General features: G+C 41.3%; 1 protein-coding gene across 1 annotated transcript; it reads right to left on the reverse strand.

Moving 5' to 3' along the window:
• Positions 1-13172: 13172 nt before the first annotated feature.
• On the reverse strand, positions 13173-14117 carry LOC148563951 (uncharacterized). Its single transcript, XM_088486983.1, has one exon. The coding sequence runs from the start codon at positions 14115-14117 to the stop codon at positions 13173-13175; it is 945 nt and encodes a 314-aa protein (XP_088343109.1).
• Positions 14118-20380: the final 6263 nt, after the last annotated feature.

Genomic DNA, 20380 nt, shown 5'->3' on the forward strand with positions numbered 1-20380 from the left:
CCCTAGCCAACGCCACTGCTCAAAGAAGCCGGAAATTCCTATATAGGAACATTGTCACAAGGTTCGGGGTTCCATACTCCATCACCACAGACAGTGGCACTCAATTCACAGATGCAGGCTTCAGAAAACTAATAGCCGACTTGAAATAAAACACCAGTTCACCTCCGTCGAAAATCCTCAAGCCAATGGACAGGCCGAAGCTGCCAACAAAGTCATATTGGCTGGGTTAAAACGGAGATTACAAGACGCAAAGGAAGCTTGGGCTGAAGAACTTCCACAAGTCCTATGGGCATATCGAACGACGCCACATTCCACCACAAAGGAATCACCCTTGCGATTAGCATACGGAACGGAAGCAATGATCCCAGTAGAGATCGAGGAAGGGTCACCCAGAGTCGTTCATTACAATGAGGAAGCCAACTCCCATCTTCAAAGGGAAGAGCTCGACCTACTTCCTGAAATCCAAGAAAGAGCTCGGATCAGGGAAGAAGCATTAAAACGTCGAATGGCTTCCAGATATAATCAAAAGGTAGTACCAAGAGGCTTCACTAAGAATGATCTCATCCTAATCCGAAATGATATTGGAACAACTCGACCCAGAGAAGGAAAGCTGGCAGCAAACTGGAAAGTACCCTACCGAGTCATAGAAGTACTTGGGAAGGGCTACTACAGACTGTCCGAACTCGATGGACGAGAGCTTCCCAGATCATGGCACGCCTGCAACCTAAGAAGTTACTATAGCTAGAGAAGGTAAAGGATCTCATCATAGGATGCACTCTTTTTCCTGAAAAGGTTTTTTAATGAGGCACCAAGTTGAGATTCAGAAATTATCCGACTTAAAGGGATGAAAAAACTCCTGTATGTATATATTTGCACTTTCTTTTGAATAAAATATATTTTAGATATTCTACAAATTCTCAAAATGCATTAATCTAAAGCATTCATCGTCCGATTATAAAGCAATAGATCGTCAGAAAGTGAAAAACAGATTCACAGCACGATCACAATAAAGACCAATAGAGATGAAAGCGCGATTCATCTAAAGGTCGACCAAATAAAGATAGAAACTACCTTCTACAAATCGGCAAAGATGAAAGCAGAATAATGCAAGAAGTTATCGAAAGTGATCCAGAAAAAGAACCTGACGAGGTCTTATGGATTGCTAAATAATAACTTAAAGACTGGCCGACGTTAAGAAGTCGGACCGAGTCAACCCAAGTTATATGTAAACCCTGGAAAAAGGTCTGGCAAACCCTATTAAAGAGGATTACTTTAACTTAGAAGGGCACGACATGACAAAGTCAGCCCAAAATATAAAGTTATAGAAGTAATCCCTGAAAGAGACCTGAACAAGGTCCAATAAAGAGGATTACAAAAATAACTTAGAAGGGCCCGACATGACAAAGTCGGCCCAAAACATAAAGTTATAGAAGTAATCCCTGAAAGAGACCTGACAAGGGTCCAAGAAAGAGGATTACAAAATAACTTAGAAGAGATCGACATGACGAAGTCGGTCTCCCACAACAAACAAGTTATAAAAGTAATCCCTGAAAGAGACCTGACAAGGGTCCAAGAAAGAGGATTACAAAATAACTTAGAAGAGATCGACATGACGAAGTCAGTTTCCTACAACAAACAAGTTATAAAAGTAATCCCTGAAAGAGACCTGACAAGGGTCCAAGAAAGAGGATTACAAAAATAACTTGGAAAAGACGACGCAAAGAAATCGGTCTCCCACAAACAAGTTATAAAAGTAGCCCCTGAAAGAGACTTGACAAAGGTCCAAAAAAGAGGACTACAAAAATAGCTAGAAAGAGGACCAACGTAAAGAAATCGGTTAGGGATTGCTAGAAATAAATACAAGAGCGAGAAAACCGAAATACGAGTCGGATCCACACATCCACAACCTCAAAGGATCCAAGCTATGAGCAATAAGTACAAAGCAATCCAAAGAGGTCGAGCAGCAAGGCTCCAGCATTCTCAAAACCCAGAAAGGTGCCAAGACAAGTGCAAACAAGCATGATATAAAATACAATATTATAACAAGCCTCAGGGTCAGGCCCAAAAGCTTGAAAGCTACTTATTGTTTTTTCAAAATAAAAAGTTGCTAAACAAGCAACCTGAAGGAGTATCAACAGTTAGCAAAATATTCAAACTACAAAATAAAGAGTTTAAAAGACCACAAGCCGGGCTATCTACACAAACATCCAAGAAAAATCAGCTAAGATCGGGAGCCTTTTCGGCAGCATCAGTACGGGGAGATGGAAGGCGAGTCTGAATAGGCACAGCATCCACGGTACCATCATCCCGACTCAAGATTTGACAATCCGGATCAGAAACGGATTGAGCGACCTCAACTAGGGGAACTGTGGAAGTTGACACTTTAGCAGAAGGCATAAGGGGAGGTTCGACGTCGTCATCATCTTGGTCATCAGGGACAATCTTACCATCCCTCACAACATTATCCAGGCTAAAAAGAGTAAGATCGACCTCGGGAGCAATAATTCAAACCTGCTCCTTCAGGTTCTCATAAACAGCATTAACATTGCCAACAAGATGACCCTGGAGCTCAGAGTAATCAGCTCGGGCTGACTCCAACTCCTCCCTCAGACGTACCACCTCCCGATAAGATGTGACATAACTATCTTTATGCTTCAATGCAGTGTCCTCAGCCAACCGCACAGAAGCCGCCAGAGCAAGGGAACTCGCCTTCTCATTCTTCAGATCCTTCTCCAGTTTAGCCACCTTTACCTCAAGCTCCTCCTTCAAACCCTTCATCCGATCGAACTCCTGTTTTGCCTCCTCCATAAAAGCTTTGGTGGCATAGAGAGGAAGATTTTGAGCAATTCAGTACAGGGCAGCTCCCATATGCGCCATTTTTACACTACTCCGAGTGATAAAATCCAAATGAGGAAGGAGCGATACATCATCCATAGGGAGGACACCGTAAGGACCGATCTGCTGATCTACGAACTCGACCGCGTCAAAATCAGGGGCATCAAGGTTGAAAGGCTCAATTGTTTTTTGTTTCTTGTTGGGAGGAGCACCAGAAGTAGCAGCGGAAGACTGTGGAGGGTCGTCCAGATGAACCCGAGGAGTGGGAATCACCTTCCTCGGCCCAGGAGAACTCGGCACGGGCGGCTTCACCTGAACTTGAGAAGATACCTCTCCCACCACCTTGGCCGAGATATTTTGAGCAGCAGCAGCCTTCCTTGCCTTTTTTAAGGCCTTCATGGAATCATTGTTTTTCGACATCTCTAAAAAATTGACCACAGTAATGGGTTACAATCACAAAAAGAAGAAGCAAAACTAAAAAGCAAGTATAGAAACAAGTCAGACAATACCCAAAGCAGCTCGAACCAAAGATGGATCATTCAAAAATCTTTTTGTATCAAGATGGGGTGGTTCCCCCCATAAATCTTCAAGAACAATTACAAAATTCCGCTCAACCTCGTCAAGCATCTCCCATGTATAGCGAGACACACTCACATTCTTTTGCCATTCTAGAGGAAAGGCAGGCTCATCACTTTCATCAAGAAAAGAGGGGTGGGACCCCTCAACAGCATGGACTCGGAAGAAATAATTCTTAAAATCTTTAAAAGACTCATCGTACATGGCAAAAACTTTATGCCCCTGGGCCGACCTGAAAGAAACCCAGGAAGCTTTCTTTTTGGAAGAACCTCCCGGCTTGGTAGAAAAAAAAGATAGAGGAAAAGAGTCTGAGAAGGTGTTATGCCTAACTCTTGGCAAAACAGCTAAAAAATCTTGATAAAACCCTAGGAATTCGGATGAAGCTGGGATGGGGCAATGTTACACGACCACAACAAATCGGTCTCGAAAGCAGTAAAAGGAAAAGTAATGTCCAACTGGCTTAAGAAATATTCATAGGCGTAGAAAAAGGGACACTCCCCCTCGACAGAAGTAGGAAAATAAACCCTCTCGTCAGAATCGGGCGCCACAAGCTCATAATCCCTCTCTCGGGCACCAACACCACAAACCCTATGACGTTTCCTCAGCTCTACACAAAACTCAGCATCCACAACAGAGACACACATTAAGACAAGGGAGTCCAGCCAATCGGACATCCCCTCGGAAACTTTAGAAGACATCTCTACAATGTTATTGCGAGAAGACATGAGGCCAACTAATCCTACAATAAGAAAAGAAGATTGGATTACTAAAAAATATCTCGGACGAGGGGCAAAACAACTCGACTAATATGATACAGAAGAACAAACAGAAAAGGAAAACCCCAAGACTCAAACCAAAGCCATGGGGCATCCTTTGGAGGCAGTAACAAAGCAAGATTTCAGGAAAAATCTACAGCTCACGTCCCGACATTTCTCAAAACAAGAAAAGAAGATTTCAAATAACAAACGTTTCAAAAAAGGAAAACACAAAGTCATCAAAGCCACTATCTTCCTACAGTCTATCAGCAAAGAGCATCGCCAACATCAAACATGTCAAGCGGAAATCATCAAAAATACAACCTTTTTCAGAATAAAAAAGAATCATCATTCCCAAGCTTCAAAATCAAAAGCACAAATAGAAACGGTGATAACATGCAAAACATAAAAGCATCAAAGAAAGAGGAAAGACGAAAAAGTTCATGCAAAAGATGAAGAAACTCCCAGAACACATATTACAACAGCAATCAGGCATGGCAAAAGCAGAAAGATCCAAACTTTCTCCAAGCAAAATCAAAACTTTCTCAAAATCAGACAGGAAAATGACGAGGAAAAGAAAGGAAGAAAAACTAACCTGAACGAAGAAAGAAGCTTCAAAGGAAATTGAAAGACGGAATCACCCAGAGAATCGCCAAATGATGCTGCAGCGCAAGAAAAGGCAAAATGCAGGCGAAAACAAAAAGTGAGAGAGTGAAGGGAGAAGTTACGAAGAAAGATGAAGAAGAGAAACCATTTTTTGATCGTGAATTTAAAAAATAAAAGCCAAGGGAACGGGCAATTAAAACCAATTAATGAAGGTATTTAAAGCCTTGCATATTCCAAAAGCCAAAATGCTAAATATAAAAGCGCGCGCTTTCAGAGGAAGCGAAAGAGAAAACGTTCCACATTCAAAAAAGAACTCTACAAAATCGACAAAATGCTCGAGTTCGACTTCACCAAAATTGAAGACTTAAACCTCTGAAAGAAAGACTGAGCTCGAGCAGGGGCACTGTTCATACCCTGGGTCAAGCTGTCCGACCCGGGATGTTTAGCGACAAAGTGACCGACCTCTTCAGGTCAGACTATCCGACCTCTTCTCAAAGAGCTCGGCCAAATCGACAGGAAAGCCCAAAAAAGGGCCCAACTCAAGGAACACGACCCAAATCCAAAGGCAGTCCAAGCCCATAGAGATAAGGGCGGTTCCCTTGAAGATAAGCTGACCTCAACTCAAAGATAAAGATAAGATAATATAACTAACTTATCTTATCTAGAAAGGTCACTCTACAACTACTATAAATACACTGGAGCACCCAGGTATAACTCATACTCTGATTCTACTAAAAACCTGTTTAATACCCATGCTAACTTAAGTATCGGAGTCTCTTGCAGGTACCCCCCACCCTCTGGTGACCAAGGATCAGTAGTGTAGCCAGTCCAACAAGTCGGACACGACAGCTCTGGCTGCCACCCACCAGCCGGACACGTCATCTCCGACCAGTACAGAGGATCTCGTCCGAGATCGACCTACAGTTTCAGGTAATCCTAGGAACAGTAAGGATGCATATGGCTAAGTGAGCTCGAAATTTGCATCTTTGATTAGCCTAAGCTCTCACCAAACACATATAACAACCTATACAATTCTAATACAATATCTAGTTACCCATGGCTCCCACTTTTTCACATACTCATGCATTCTCTTTAATTCACATTCCATATGCATTGTTATTATTACTTTACTTTCGGGCAATTTTTGTCCCCTTTTTATTGCATTTTTTTCTATATATATATATATTTTTTTCTTTTTCTATTTTTTTCTTTTTAATTTTCTTTTGACATATATTTTATCTTTATTTTGTATTTTTTTCTTTTTGCAATAAAGTATATACAAGAGTATCGATGCATATGGTTTAAACACAATTAATACATGAGTATGTACCCAATCCCATGATTTTCAACAAAAGTACAAAATACACTCTTTTACCTCAACCAATGTTCCAAGTTTCCCATACCCAAATGATACACACCCTCACTAGCCTAAGCTAATCAAAGATCTAGATTAATGGACATTTATTGTTTTTTAGTTAGGGGTAGTGATATGCTAAAATTAAGAATAAAAGGGATCAAATAGGCTCAAAATTGGCTAACAATAGTTGATGAAATATAGGCTATTTGGGTAAGTGAGCTAAATAAAATGATGGCCTCAATCATATAAATGCATTCATACATGAAATAATGGACATATAGAATCAAACAAATCAAAGATTACAATCATAGAGAGAGAACAATGCACAGAAGAATGAAAAAGTGGTTATATGATGTAACTACACAATTCGGCTCAAAACTCACGTGCTTGTGTTCTTAGCTCAAAAACCATGTTCCAAAATAAATTCTTCAAGCAAGTTCAACAAAAAAAAATTTTCAAATTGGTAGAGTGCCATAAAAACAGTTTCTTGGAAGAGAAATCATTACCCCAACCAAGTAGTCCTAACAAGAAAGAAGTGGTAGAATATATACAAATTCATGCAACCTATGATTAAATGCAACCACTAGCTAACAAAGAAAATAAAAAATTGGTGTTGAAAAAGGAAATTGTTACCCACGGAGATCGGTCGGACGACCTCCCCACACTTGAAGATTGCACCGTCCTCGGTGCACGCGAAGAAGAGCAAGGTGGACGGGTGATGCACCACTATTTCGTGGTACATTTTATGCTAAATTGAGTGGATTTTATCCATTATTCTCACACTTATGCATATAAATTGCATCTTTTACATTTTCCTTCCTAATTCTGTGCTTTGATTGAAAACATGCTTCTTTGGCTTTAAAATTGCTAATTATTAATCCTCTCTTATTACCATTTGATGCTTTGATATATGTGTTAAGTGATTTCAGGGTTTATAGGGCAAGAATGGCTTAGAGGATGGAAAGGAAGTATGCAAAAGTGGAAGAAATACAAGAAATTGAAGGAATTGTTAAGCTCTCAACCCTGACCTCTTTGTACTAAATCGACTATGACTTGAGCTACAGTGGTCCGAATGAAGCGGTTCCAGTTGCGTTGGAAAGCTAACATCCAGGGCTTCAAAATGATATGCAATTCGCCATAGTTGCCATGCAGTTAGGCGATGCGTACGCGTGGGCGACGCGTACGCATGACAGAGCCACGTACTGGACGTATCATAAAATGCTCTGGGCAATTTCTGGGTTCTTTTTGGCCGAGTTCCAAGCGCGAAAACATAGATTAGAGGCTGCAGAGTGAAAGAATTAGAGAGACAACATTCATTCACATAATTTTAGGTTTTAGATGTAGTTTTCTAGAGAGAGGCTCTCTCCTCTCTCTAGGTTTTAGGATTTTTAGCTTTAATTCTTCTCAATTTCAAATCTCTATCTTAGTATAATTTAGTTTCTCTTCTACTTTTATTTCTCTTAGCACTAGTTTATTATTTCACTTGTTGATTACTTTATGTTTCCAATTTAGTTTATGAATTCTCATGTTAGATTTGATTTTCTATTTAATGCAAGTTGAGGTATTTTATGTTTATTGCTTCTTCCTTTATTTGTTATCCTTGATTTTGCAATTATTGGTTTTAGTATTTACATTCCCTTGTTGCTTTTCTATGCTTTTCTTTTGTTCCTTCCAAGTGTTTGACAAAATGCTTGGTTGGATTTTAAACTATTTTTTTATGTTTTTAGCTTAGATTGAGCAATTGGAGACTCTTGAGTTATCAAACTCTTTTGTTGATTAGCGATTGAAAGTTGCTAGTTGATTTGAATTCCACTAAAGCTAGTCTTTCCTTAGGAGTTGACTAGGACTTGAGGAATTAAATTGATTATTTCCATTTGACTTTCCTTCAAAGTTAGAGGTTGACTAAGTGGAGCAATGGACGATTCTTGTCACAATTGATGATGATAATGAGGATAGGACTTCTAATTATCAATCCTTGTTAGGACTTTTTCATAATTATTAGTTTATTTTCTTATCATTTACATTCCTTGTTCAACCTTTCAAAAACCCAAAAATATACTATCTCATAACCAATAGTAAAAACACTTCCCTGCAATTCCTTGAGAGATGACCCGAGGTTTAATACTTCGGTTTATTTTTATTGGGTTTGCTAAAGTGACAAACAAATTAAATCTGATTGAGGTTTAATTGTCGGTTTAGATCTATTCTTGCAACGCGACTACTTTTGTGAAATTCTTTACCGACGATTTTTCCTCTATCAAAATGGCGTCGTTGCCGGAGAATTGCAAATTTTTTTTTGGTGACTAAACAAGGAAAGAAACAAAGCAAAAACTATTCTAAATCCGAGCGGATGATTCGTTGGAGATCAACACCAGGCTCAGACCAAATAACATGATTAGAGTTACTCTTGGCACCATATTTAGCCATCCAATCCGCAGCTCTATTTGCTTCTCGGGACACCCATTCAACGTGAACAAGCCAAGGACGAGATAAAAGCTCCTGAATCTTGTGAACCAAATCTGTTACTTCAGATGGATACCCACTTGTAAGCTCATGCATGATGGGCAGAATGTCAAGGCAATCTGTTTCACATATAATATCCCTCAAACCACAATCCCAAGCTAAAACCAGCCCCCTCCAAGCAGCAAATAATTCACATCTGATTATAGACCAAGGGGGAATGCTTCCAGAGCAGCCCGAGATCCAATCTCCCTTAGAATCTCTAATAATACACCCAAATCCCGCTAAATTTGAATCCATATACAAGCTTGCATCACAATTAACTTTAAAACTATTGCCTACCGGTGGTTCCCAACACAGGCAATTTCGGAGAGACCTAAAGGCATTGCTTCGATTTCTGTAAACCTGTAAGTCCTTGGCGGTAATTCTGGCCAAGGCAACAACCTTATGGTCTGTCCAAGGGTTGTCAGTGTTGAATATGTCATTGTACCTATGTCTCCATACCCACCAAAGCCCTGCACCAAAGGACGCCTCATTGTTAGCCAAGGCCTTCCGAAACCACTCTTCAAGACCAGTACCAGCCGTCGAGTCCAGGATACTAGGATCCAACATATACCAGATTGCCTTTGATCGTTCACAGTCTCTAAGGCAATGCTCCATAGTCTCCTGCGCCTTGTTACATCTCTTACACATATCTGAAGAAGCTAAATGCCACTTGAATCGAAAGGTCCCAGTTGGTAGAGCATCATGTAAGCTAAGCCACATAGTAAATTTGAACTTCTCTGGAATGTTTGTGTTCCACAACCAGTTCCAATTACTGTTGGCATTCCAATTTAATGTTTTCTTTAATAACCATCCGTAACCCTCCCTTGCACTATACTTTTTTGTTGCTGCAGGCCACCACTCCCACTGTGGCTCCAACTCGGTCAAACTAGGATATCTCAGACCACAAATAAACTGCTTAATCTCATGCGGAATAGGCGTGGTAAGACTATCAACCTCCCAAGACACCCCTTTCCACAAGTCAGCCACCATGAAATCTGATTCAGAAATATGTACATAAGGAACAAGGTTGCAAAGCTTACCAAAAGGAGTCCACTCATCATACCAAACTGATTTGTGGACATCTCCAATATTCCAATGAAGCCCTTCCTTGAGATGCTCATAGGCACTAACAATGTTCTTCCAGGTAGCCGATGAAGAATTTCTACTATTTCCGTTCATACCAGATTGATTCCTGAGATATTTATGCTTCAGAACCTGCACCCATAACTTCTCACTATTATTTAGACAATCCCATACCAACTTTCCCAGAAGCGCCATGTTAGCACAGGAAGTATCCCTAATACCCAATCCTCCTACCTTTTTAGGAGTTATGGCGACCTCCCACCTGACCAGAGGTAGCCCTTTTCCAGTCGCTTGGCCTTTCCACAAGAATTGTCTCATCAAAGAATCAATTTTATTACATGCATACTTCGGGAGAAGAGAAATTTGCATTTCATAAACTGGGATAGAGGCCATAACCGATTTAACAAGACAAAGCCTCCCTGCCTTATTCAGTAGGCGTCCTTTCCAACTGGAGAGCTTTCTCAAAATTTTTTCAATAATCTCCTGAGCCGTCTTCCTGGAAGCTCTGGCATGACCGATGTTAATTCCTAGGTATTTACCCAAATCATTGTAGAACCGGATGTTAGAGACCCCTGAGAGAACCTCTTTTCTCCTCTCCGACACCCTCTTGGAACACTGGGCCTTTGACTTATGAACATTTACCTTTAAACCTGACGCTCTAGAAAACAAGTCCAAACAATGCATGACCTCTATTACTTGAGCTTTTGATGCCTTACAGAAAAGCAAAAGATCATCTGCAAACATCAAATGAGAGAGTCGTGGTCCATTCCTAGAAACCGCAACTGGGTTCCACAAACCTTGGGAAACTCTATGAGAGATAAAGCAGGCAAGCATTTCCATACAGAGTACAAATAGATAAGGAGACATAGGATCTCCTTGCCTCAACCCTCTCTTCGGATTGAAATTTTGGAGCTTGTTCCCATTCCACAAAACTGCCAACGAAGAGGAAGTCACACAATTCAATATAAGATTAATAGTAGCCTTTGGAAACCCAAACCGGACCAAAGTAGCTTCCAGAAAATGCCAGTCTACCCTGTCATAAGCTTTTTCCAAATCAATCTTGAATGCCATGGTCCCTTTTCGAGACTTGGTGTTTCTCATGAAGTGCATAATCTCTTGAGCAATGATAATATTCTCTGTGGTTCCTCTTCCTGGAATGAACCCTCCTTGCAAAGGACCAATGATCTCCGACAGGAAAGGTCTGAACCTGTTAACTAGAACCTTTGTGACAATTTTATAAATTACATTACATAAGCTAATAGGCCGAAACTCCCGTAAGGAAGAGGGAACTTCCACTTTAGGAATTAGAACAATGAGAGTATCGAAAATAGCCGCATTCAGTGGCTCACCCTCAAAGGCTCGCTTGACCAGTCTACACACATCGTTGCTAAGAGAGTCCCAGAACTCTTTGTAGAAAATTGCTTGAAATCCATCTGGCCCTGGGGCTTTAAATGAACTCATGGTCATCACAGCTCTTTTAACCTCTTCAGACGTCACCGGTTCCACTAACTTTTGACAAGCCTCAGTACTAAGAGACGGGCAAGGAAAAGACCCCATGGCGTCCAGGTCAATATCCTCCCTTGTAGAAAAGAGCTTTTGAAAGAAAGAATTTGCCGCCATTTCTAGAGTCGTAGTCTCCATGGCCCAAGACCCATCCTCCAAAAATAACCCATGAATTTTGTTCCTCTTTCTCCTGATAACTGTCTGCAGATGAAAAAATTTTGTATTTCTGTCTCCACATCTCACCCATTGTTCTCTAAATTTTTGATACCACAACAACTCTTCTTGAAGAAGGACAGCATTCAGTTCCTGATGCAAAACTTGCTCTTTGATCCTAAGCTGTTGATCCTCCCGACCTTCCAAAGTAATCTGAACGTCATTCAAAAGCCTCTCCAACTCCCTTTTCTTAACAAAAATATTGCCAAAAACCTTTTTATTGAAGCTAGTTGCATCTTTTTGAACCTCCATCAAACATTTGACTACATCCGGAGCTCCTCTATTCCAAGCTGTATCAACAACATTCCTAAAAAGAGGATGAGTCATCCACGCAGCCTGGAATCTGAACAGACAATGGCCTTTGGTAGCCCTCTTTGCCATCTTGCACCTAGTGAATAATGGGCAATGATCAGAGTGAAGGCGCGCTAGCACCTCAGTATAAGCCTCCGGAAACATTAGTCGCCAGTCCTGGTTGATGACTGCTCTATCAAGCTTCTTGGCCACCTGCACCCCACCTTTCACCTTCCTGTACCAAGTGAATTTTCTCCCAATAGCCCCCATATCAAACAGCCCACAATCCTCCAATGTTTCCGCAAATTGTTCTGCTCTGGCAAGTCTAAATTGCCCCCCTCTAACTTCACTCTGTAACAAAACATCATTAAAGTCCCCTAACACAATCCATGGTCCGTGGATCATATTAGCAATCCTTGTCAAGTCACCCCACAGTTCTTTACGCCGATGTATATGCGGATTAGCATACACCGCACTGCAGTAACTAGATGTATTGCCCATAGTGATTTCAAAACTGATACATTGATCAACTACATCTAATACTCTCACAGAAATATTTGAATTAGAACATAGAACCCAGATACCCCCACTATGACCATTAGCCTCAACAATACCAACACCCTGGTAACCTAGATTATTCCAAAAAGATTTCATCCTCTCGAAAGCAATATGGGTTTCAAACAGAATGAAAAAAGTAGGATGAAATTTATTCGCTAACTCCTTACTATGAACCCGGGCCAATTTATTAGAGGCACCTCTAATATTCCAAAATAGAAAGCTTAAATCTAAATAATCCATAAAACAATTTGTATTGTAAAAAGGACCAACCTCAGCTGAAGTCCCTAACGAGATGATGAAGATCCACCATCATATCCCCCTGAGCCTTGCTTGTCCTTGTCCGGTTGTTGCCCGGTTTGTCTGTGTCCCTCCACTGACAACCCTTCCAATTTGCCGATTTGCTGCTTGCTGGTGTCACCAAGGCAGTCTGGAGTCGACGGCAAATTCTGCAAAGAAGAAGGGCGCAACCTCTTGTGTCCGTTTTTGATAATGGCAGTGAAAGTCGGCACCGCAACGGAGACAGATTTGCCCTTCACCCCTTGCTGTTTGGAAGATGCCATGCGTGCCTTAGATCCGCTAACCGACCCGGTCTTCACCCCTGATTCGGCTCCTCTCATACGTAGCCCAAGGTCATGGTTTTGGTCCAATTTCTGATTTAAGCGCACCGGTATTTTATCTTTAGATGTTTGTTGGGCTTTGTTTGATTGACTCAATTTTCCTCTCCTTTTACTGCTGACTTTGGTCCAGCCAGCCTCATTTCCCAAATGTTGGGACCCCACTTCCTTCCCATGCAACGTATCATCTAATTCCTCCCCAATTTCTGCAACTATCACTGACTCTTTGGGATTGCATCCAAATTCAAAAATTTTCTCTTTTGAAGCTTCCTGTGGCTACACCACCCGGGCCGCCGTCTCGGTCACTGATGTTTCCTTTCGATCCACCCTTTCCGAATCTATTGGGGTCATTCTGCAGTCAGTTGCTGGATGCCCGAAACAATTGCACTTGTCACAAATAAGGTGTAAGAATTCATACTCCACCTTATATTCAAACTCATCGACAATCACACTCCGGACCACCGGCAAACCAAGATTAATTTGCACGCAAGCCCGAGCAAATTTTCCCCTTTCCGCCAACTTAGTAGCCAGATCCACCTTGACTGGTCTTCCCACAGCAGAAGCGATTCTCATCATGGCTTTATCCTGATAGTACCATATGCTCAAACCAGAGATTCGAATCCAAACCATAGTCTCCCCGAAAGTGTCCTCACAAGGTTTAAAATCCGGTGTCCATGGCTTGACCGCAATATAGTGACCGAAGATCATCCATGGCCCCCCTAGTAAAACCTTCTCTCGATCGTCCATGCGATCAAATTTAACGAGGAAGTACCCAAAACCCACATCCAAGATTTCATATCCACCGGTGATCCTCCATACCCCTTTCAATTTGTGAAACATGGCCGTGTAACTAAGGTTTTTTCCAAGAACCTTAATCACAATTGCTTCCTTGTATGGTTCAGAAAGGATGTTCCTAGCCTCTTCGGAGAAGCAAACTCTTGGAGGCATAGGATCTCCTTGTTTTCCAGTGACCACTGCCATGGAATCCTCATCTAGAGCTTCAGTTCGATTTATCCCTGTGGCTACCGTAGAACCAATAACCTTGTCACGAAACAAAATCTTGGAAGTCACCCTGGAACTAAGGTCGCCTTTACTTGATCCCTCCTTCACACCTGATGCAAACCCTCCCACACTCTCCCCCTTATCTCTTTCGATGGCATGGCCATCTTCTTCACCATGTTTCACCCTCAAACGTTCTCTCCCGCTCTCTCCTTCTCTCATTCTCTCTGAGTACGGAGTACGTACTCTTTCTCTGCTAGGAGAATTGCAAATGTGTGCCTTATTATTGGTTATTATGAATATTGTGAATAATTTTGCTTTTTCGTTCCTTTGTTAGTGTTTCTAGTTTTAGGAGTTTATTTTCATTAATTCTTATTAGTTTTTGTTTTTACTTGCTACTATGAATTCTCATCCCTTTGGCTACGAGTTTGGTTCAAATTATGTTGTAGGGAATGGAAGCTATAATGAGAATATGCATCAAGGTTGGGACAATCAGAGATAGGAGGAGCCACAAGGATTTGATCAATCCTTTCGGCAACAACCTCCTCCAATGTGCCATGAGCGACAACCATTCTACGATGCATCCAAGACAATGGTTATGGTGGACCTTTTCGTGACAACCAACCTCCACCAATTTACTATGAGCAAGAGCCATTCCGAGGTGTGTACCAAGACAATGGATATGGTAGACCCCTTGTAGTTACCAACAAGCCCCACCATATACCTATGAACCTCCTTCTCAACATAGCTTTGAACCATCATACTCACAAGCCTCTTTCCACCATTCACCTCCATATGAACCCTCCTATCCACCCCAAGCTCCCATAGATGATACCTTTAGTGTTATTCGCCAAGGGCAACAGGAGCTTCAAACCACACTTACCTCTACTTTCACTGGTCTCACCTCTACTCTCCAAGCTCTTATATCCCGTGTGGATCCATATACCCCCAATAATCAACCCTCAAGCTCTGGTGCACTTCCTTTTCACCCATGTCCATCAATCCAAAAGCAACATGATCCCAATTATGCTATTGACATGGAACAAGAGAGAAGGGATCATCTTAGGGATGTAATGGATCGGGTTCACGCATACATACTTCAAGAGAAGCAAGAGGAGGCCCAAAAAGTGGAGGTAGGAGAGACCCTTGAAGATGAAGGAGTAGTTATAGAATTAGGGAGAATTGAAGAAAGTTGTCAAGAAGTGGAAGTTATCAAGGAGGAGTTAGATTTTGTACTAGAGCAAGTGGAGAAAATCAAAATTATCGAAGAAGAGGAAGTGGTTGAGGACTTAGTAGATGCGGAACCTCCCTGGGAAACTCAAGTCATAGAGCCTCCTTCCAAGACATTTGAATTTGATGTTAAGAAGGGTGTACAACCTCCAAGACGTGTCATGATTGAAGACTTGGAGGAGGTTGATCATGAGATGGATTCAATAATTGATGAGTTTCTATCTACAATTGAATCCTCTTCCAGTGGATGTGAAATAGCCAAAGAAGAAATTGATGAACAAGGAATTGAAGTTGAAAATACTTGTCAAGAGGTGGTGGAATTTAAAGAGGAGCACAAGGAAGTGGACCTTGCATTGTCAAAGTGTGGGGAGATCCCCCTTCCTAAGTCACCATCATCCTTTACACCATTCAAGTGGGTAAATCTCTTATCTCTAGGCTTTCTAATTCCACTTGAGTATCGGTTGCTTAAAACGGATGGTCAACTTAGAGCTCTCTGCGGATTGAAGAGCAAGGGAGAATTATGTGGTGGTTGGAAGCGTCACTCTAGGTTCATGTGGTTGCACGCTCAAAGTTTGATAACAATGGTTGGTGTAGAACCAAACTGAGTGGGTCTAGGAGGATGTTTGGGTGCTTACATGAGAATTTCAAGGCTAAACCACCCAGATGGAATCATAATGATCAACTTGAAGACGGGTGTAGAAACAAGATTTGGGATCCCGGCATACAAGAGGATCAACTTTGGGAGCTCGAAGCTTGTAAAGAACTTCATCAAGGCTTGGTGAATTCACTTGGAGATGATAGAGCTTATTGGAAGTTCAAGCGTTGGTGGCAGTTTCAAGATGAGTTCAAGCACAAACCACCATGACAAGGAGCTCACCAAATGTCCAACTTAAGGACAATAACTAAAAGTGCTAGGTTGGAGACAACCCACCATGGTATGATCCTCCTTTTTATTAGTTTTAATTTATTTCTGTCAGTTTTAATTTCTAGTCCTACATATTTACTTTTATTTTGCATTAAAAATAAAAAAAAATAAAAAAAGGGGAATCAACGCGCAAGCGTCAATGACGCGCACGCGTCGTATGTGTATGCACAAATGAACAGAGAGTTGCGCGAGAATCGAGCAAGAGGGGTACTAGGCGCATAGCCAGATCCACACGTACGCGTGCCTCACGCGTACGTGTCCCCTGCGTTTTTGCCAATCTATGCGTAAGCGTCAGCGATGCGTATGCGTGGAATGAAAAATCGGCGTAGTAAGGTAATTGAACAGAGAATTGGGCTGCCACTGTATTGGAATCGAGCGAGAAGTCATGCGTACGCGTGACCGACTCTCACGCGTCAGTTTGCATTTTTGACCACTGGTGCACGAAATTGTGATCTCAGGCAACGGCGCCAGAAACTCTGTACGCACGTCTTAATAAATCGTTTTTCATTCATAACTTCGATACAACTAACCAGCAAGTGCATTGGGTCGTCCAAGTAATAAACCTTACGTGAGTAAGGGTCGATCCCACGGAGATTGTTGGTATGAAGCAAGCTATGGTCATCTTGTAAATCTCAGTCAGGCGGATATCAAATAGTTATGGAGTTTTCGAAATTAATAATAAGTAAACTTAAAATAGGGATAGAAACACTTATGTAATTCATTGGTGAGAATTTCAGATAAGCGTATAGAGTTGCTTTCGTTCCTCTGAACCTCTGCTTTCCTGCTATTCATCCAATCAGTCTTACTCCTTTCCATGGCTGGCTTTATGTAAGGACATCACCGTTGTCAATGGCTACTTTTAATCCTCTCTGGAAAATGGTACGATGCGCTGTCACTGCATGGCTAATCGTCTGGAGGCATCACCCTTGCCAATGGCTGCATCCTATCCTCTCTGTGAGAATGGTCCGATGCGCTGTCACTGCATGGCTAATCATTTGGAGGGTCTTGATCATACTGGAATAGGATTTACTATCCTTTTGTGTCTGTCACTACGCCCAGCACTCGCGAGTTTGAAGCTCGTCACAGTCATTCAATCCTTGAGTCCTAATCGGAATACCACAGACAAGGTTTAGACTTTCTGGACTCTCATGAATGCCGCTATCAATCTAGCTTATACCACGAAGATTCTGATTAAGAGATCCAAGAGATACTCATTCAATCTAAGGTGGAACGGAAGTGGTTGTCAGGCACGTGTTCATGGGGGAATGATGATGATTGTCACGTTCATCACATTCAGGTTGAAGTGCGAATGAATATCTTAGAAGCAGAATAAGTTGAATTGAATAGAAAAACAGTAGTACTTTGCATTAATCTTTGAGGAACAGCAGAGCTCCACACCTTAATCTATGGAGTGTAGAAACTCTACCGTTAAAAATACATAAGTGAAAGGTCCAGGCATGGCCGAATGGCCAGCCTCCAAAACGAGATCACAGGATCAAAAATACAATCCAGGATGTCAAATACAATAGTAAAAAGTTCTATTTATAATAAACTAGCTACTAGGGTTTACAGAAGTAAGTAATTGATGCATAAATCCACTTCCGGGGCCCACTTGGTGTGTGCTTGGGCTGAGCTTGAATGTTACACGTACAGAGGCTCTTTCTGGAGTTGAACGCCAGGTTGTAACGTATTTCTGGCGTTCAATTCTGGTTTGTGACGTGTTTTTGGCGTTTAACTCCAGACAACAGCGTAGAACTGGCGTTCAACGCCCTTTTACGTCGTCTAAACTTGGCCAAGGTATAGACTATTATATATTGCTGGAAAGCCCTGGATGTCTACTTTCCAACGCAATTGGAAGCACACCATGTTGAGTTTTGTAGCTCCAGAAAATCCACTTTGAGTGCAGGGAGGTCAGAATCCAACAGCATCAGCAGTCCTTCTTCAACCTCTGAATCTGATTTTTGCTCAAGTCCCTCAATTTCAGCCAGAAAATACCTGAAATCACAAAAAAACACACAAACTCATAGTAAAGTCCAGAAATGTGAATTTAACATAAAAACTAATGAAAACATCCCTAAAAGTAACTAGATTCTACTAAAAACATACTAAAAACAATGCCAAAAAGCGTATAAATTATCCGCTCATCACAACACCAAACTTAAATTGTTGCTTGTTCCCAAGCAACTAAAAATCAAACAGGATAAAAAGAAGAGAATATACTATAAATTCCAAACTATCAATGAAACATAGCTCCAATTAAATGAGCGGGACTTGTAGCTTTTTGCCTCTTGAATAGTTTTGGCATCTCACTTTATCCATTGAAGTTCAGAATGATTGGCATCTATAGGAACTCAGAGTTCAGATAGTGTTATTGATTCTCCTAGTTTAGTATGATGATTCTTGAACACAACTATTTTATGAGTCTTGGCCGTGGCCCTAAGCACTTTGTTTTCCAGTATTACCACCGGATACATAAATGCCACAGACACATAATTGGGTGAACCTTTTCAGATTGTGACTCAGCTTTGCTAAAGTCCCCAATTAGAGGTGTCCGGGGTTCTTAAGCACACTCTTCTTTTGCTTTGGACCTTGACTTTAACCGCTCAGTCTCAAGTTTTCACTTGACACCTTCACGCCACAAGCACATGGTTAGGGACAGCTTGGTTTAGCCGCTTAGGCCAGGATTTTATTCCTTTAGGCCCTCCTATCCACTGATGCTCAAAGCCTTGGGATCCTTTTTATTTACCCTTGCCTTTTGGTTTTAAGGATTATTGGCTTTTTGCTCTTGCCTCTTGGTTTTAAGAGCTTTTAGCTTTTTCTGCTTGCTTTTTCTTTTTTTTTCTATTTTTTTCGCTATTTTTTTTTCTGCAAGCTTTGTTCTTTGCTGCTTTTTCTTGCTTCAAGAATCATTTTTATGATTTTTCAGATTATCAAATAACATGTCTCTTTATCATCATTCTTTCAAGAGCCAACATATTTAACATTCTTAAACAACAACTTCAAAAGACATATGCACTGTTCAAGCATTCATTCAGAAAACAAGAAGCATTGTCACGACATCAATATAATTAAACTAAGTTCAAGGATAAATTCGAAACTCATGTACTTCTTGTTCTTTTGAATTAAAACAGTTTTCATTTAAGAGAGGTGATGGATTCATATGACATTCATAACTTTAAGACAAAGTTACTAAATACTAATGATCATGTAATGAAGACACAAACATGGATAAGCACTTAACATAGAGAAAACGAAAAACAGAGAATGTAAGAACAAGGAATGAATCCACCTTAGTGATGGTGGCATTTCTTTCTTGAGGAACCAATGATGTCCTTGAGCTCTTCTATGTCTCTTCCTTGTCTTTGTTGCTCCTCCCTCATTGCTTTTTGATCTTCTCTTATTTCATGAAGGATGATGGAGTGCTCTTGATGTTCCACCCTTAATTGTCCCATGTTGGAACTTAATTCTCCTAGGGAGGTGTTGATTTGCTCCCAATAGTTTTGTGGAGGAAAATGTATTTGAGGCATCTCCAGGATCTCATAGTGATGAGCTTCATGCATCTCTTGAGATCCATGAATGGGCCCTCTTGCTTGCTCCATCCTTTTCTTAGTGATGGGCTTCTCTTCCTCAATGGGAATGTCTCCTTCTATGAAAGCTCCAGCTGAGTAACATAGATGGCAAATAAGATGAGGGAAAGCTAGCCTTGCCCCAGGAGAGGGCTTTTCGGCTATTTTGTAGAGTTCAAGGGAGATGACTTCATGAACTTTTACTTCCTCTCCAATCATGATTCTATGAATCATGATGGCCCGATCCACAGTAACTTCAGATCGGTTGCTAGTGGGGAAGATGGAGTGTTGGATGAACTCCAACCATCCTCTAGCCACAGGCTTGAGGTCCAGTCTTCTTAATTGAACTGGCTTGCCTTTGGAGTGAATCTTCCATTGAGCTCCTTCCACACATATGTCCATGAGGACTTGGTCCAACCTTTGATTAAAGTTGACCCTTCTAGTGTAGGGGCGTGCATCTCCTTGCATCATAGGCAAGTTAAACGCCAACCTCACATTTTCCGGACTAAAATCTAAGTGTTTCCCCCGAACCATTGTAATATAATTCTTTGGGTTTGGGTTCTTACTTTGATCATGGTTCCTAGTGATCCATGCATTGGCATAGAACTCTTGAACCATTAGGATGCCGACTTGTTGGATGGGGTTTGTTAGAACTTCCCAACCTCTTCTTTGGATTTCATGTCGGATCTCTGGATACTCATTTCTCTTGAGCTTGAAAGGGACCTCAGGGATCACCTTCTTCTTGGCCACAACATCATAGAAGT

The sequence above is a fragment of the Arachis ipaensis genome, chromosome B5 (genome assembly GCF_059453495.1).
Source record: "Arachis ipaensis isolate K30076 ecotype BB chromosome B5, ASM5945349v1, whole genome shotgun sequence".
Taxonomy (NCBI): domain Eukaryota; kingdom Viridiplantae; phylum Streptophyta; class Magnoliopsida; order Fabales; family Fabaceae; genus Arachis; species Arachis ipaensis.

What these genes read in the sequence shown, in the direction of transcription:
- LOC148563951 (XM_088486983.1), bottom strand. Translation starts at nt 14,117, where the DNA reads ATGAGAGAAGGAGAGAGCGGGAGAGAACGTTTGAGGGTGAAACATGGT.